At 26.6% G+C, this 2,533-nt stretch overlaps 1 protein-coding gene across 4 annotated transcripts in view; it reads right to left on the bottom strand.

The window, feature by feature from the left end:
* The window catches only part of LOC108750747 (protein phosphatase 1B), a 13,049-nt gene that overhangs the window by 8,148 nt on the left and 2,368 nt on the right, over positions 1-2,533 (bottom strand). For 3 of the 4 annotated variants that reach the window (XM_018490453.1, XM_018490454.1, XM_018490455.1), the window contains exon 3: positions 2,021-2,138. In XM_018490453.1, the coding sequence (XP_018345955.1) occupies positions 2,021-2,138 (118 nt within the window). Of the gene's footprint in view, positions 1-1,693; positions 1,732-2,020; positions 2,139-2,533 lie in introns of those variants that run through there. The other variant, XM_018490457.1, reaches the window with a different exon arrangement.

Raw genomic sequence — 2,533 nt, 5'->3', positions numbered from 1 at the left:
ACACACAGTTTCTACTCAAAAATTGAACTTTAGGTTAATTTATCAACTCCAAGGGTGGAACATATCTTTCAGCAAGAATTTTGCATAATATTTATTGACAACTTCTGTCATTACATGACGAAATAATGTGTACTAATTTTATGTCATTACAGACTAATTTTTTTTCTCTCTCGTTTTTAAGAAAGTAATACGAAACATTGATTTGATACACATGATAGTTTGATCATAAATAAGGCGCTGATATTTGTGAGATTTCATGATAAGCCTTTCTAGATGAACGGTTTTCAGATGTATTGAAATATAATTCACACACATAATTTCTTTCGATTATAATTTAATAAAAATTAATTTAATTGTTTTTCAATTCTAGTATTAACAGAAAAACAAAAAATAAGAATTTTTAACCAAATAAAATAACTCACCGTGAAATCTTAAAATCTTTCATGCCCCGTTAATAAATGTATAGCATTGATGTAATATTTTTGATTAATCATGTATGGAGTAGGCTACAATTACTATAAAATATTGTTCTGGTGGAATAACATTATAAATTTTTTTTTTTTTCTTATAAGTGGGTTGTATTTTTTATACTTTTGTGTTACTACACATTAAGCATTGTACGTATTTTTAAAGCTTTGCAATTTTTACGCATTTTTATAACAATATTGATATTTAAGAAACAACCATAGTATTTATATTACAATATAATTTAATTTTCTTAATAACAGTCCTCTCATATCTTTAACACATAGCACAAATTAGTATCTTTGAAATGTACATTATTACATTAGTCGGGTATACAGTCTTAATAAAACATGAGATCTGAGGAAATGATATATTTTAGTACGAGAATTATTGCATCTGTTTTTATGTATCATACGCGTCAAACATCTTGAATTTTACATGAAAATTGGTAAGCTGTTTGTATCAAGCTCTCAGAAAATTTTGAAAAATAACAGATGCAATTCATGGAAGATGATGGAATTCATTAAAGTGACAAATATGCGTTTTTGCACACAGGACGACGTAAGACATCAACAATTTGTAAACGTTTTCTCGTATGTGACAGATATATAGCGTATAAGACATCAACTTTATTAATCACAAAGTGCAACGTTAAGAAGTGGGATTCACACATTGTGTAGTTATTATTACACATAATTTGTACAATTGATTGTGCAAGCTTTAACATTTACATTTGTTTTCAATTCGCAATTAAAGTTAATTTCAAAGAATTATAAATAGTTATTATTGCTGTTTACGCACATTAAAACACTGGAAAACATTTTTATCACTTTTGCAAGATTGCTTTGCGTGTAATGACTAGTTATATCTTGTGGCACATGTGATATGTAGATTGTAAATACAAGATTATTCTGAAAATAAAACTCTTGATCTTTCAAACTAGATTAGATTACATCTATGTGACATCGAAGATATTGGCTGTTTCAAATTCTTTATAATTTATCTATTATATTATTATTCTTTATAATTTTTAGAATAGTACACATCACCTCTAATAACGCAATAATAAATCAGTTAGTCAACGATAACATTTTTCTAACATTATAATAGTTCCTACTACTGAACTTTTAATTGTCTAATACACATCACTTATAATCATATGCAAACTATTGTGAACTATTATACTATTTCATTCATTCTATTCATTATGATTGGTCTCTATTTTTTCCCCTCATTGAGCTGCAGTATTTACAGTATTATAAATATCTGAGAATAAAAGTATTTATATTGCTAAAAATAGATGTTTCATTATGTCAACTTTCATAATATTTTTATGTTGAAGAATATTTTTGTATATGCTTTGGCACTAATCAAATTCTTCATAATTGTGCAAAATTTCATTAAATATGCACCAGGAAGAATTTATTATTATATCTATTTTATATCAACAAACATTAATTTATTATGTCACTTTCGTGTATATGGCATCGTGATCTTGAATTAATGCAACAACATAAAGAATATAATGAATTAAAGTATGGAAAAGTTAAAGAACCTTTAATTTTCCTTGCAATAGCCATTTCCAACTCGGCCTCCTGCCTCTGTGCTTCAGGATTTGGTTTTGGTGCAGCCGGAAACGTTACCAGGACTATACTCATATTATCTCTGCTACCCTATAACGAAATTTTAGATTGTTCTGAATACATTCTTGTATAAAAAAAAATATGGATCAATATCAAAAATGTGCAGTTATTCCATACGATTATAGACATAAAAAAAATTAAGAATGTAACTCAGCAACGATGCATAATAAACAGTAATCAAAATTTATACATTATTTTACAAACTAAAAATAATTTTAAATTTTCACATTTGCTTAAAATAAATGATGTAATTATATCTTAAAATAAAATATGAGATAAATGAATAATATATTCTTTTGATATAATCAATAATTTATACGTTTAATATAAACATATAATGTCATAAAATCGCGTCGATTAAGATGGGCAGGTCACGCGGCGCGTATGGATGAGAATCGAATTGCAATAAAGTACTAATTGGTAAA

The sequence above is a fragment of the Trachymyrmex septentrionalis genome, unplaced genomic scaffold (genome assembly GCF_001594115.1).
Source record: "Trachymyrmex septentrionalis isolate Tsep2-gDNA-1 unplaced genomic scaffold, Tsep1.0 scaffold37, whole genome shotgun sequence".
Classification (NCBI taxonomy): Eukaryota; Metazoa; Arthropoda; class Insecta; order Hymenoptera; family Formicidae; genus Trachymyrmex; species Trachymyrmex septentrionalis.
Note: the sequence above shows the minus strand (reverse complement) of the source record. Positions and strands in the feature narration are given on the sequence as shown.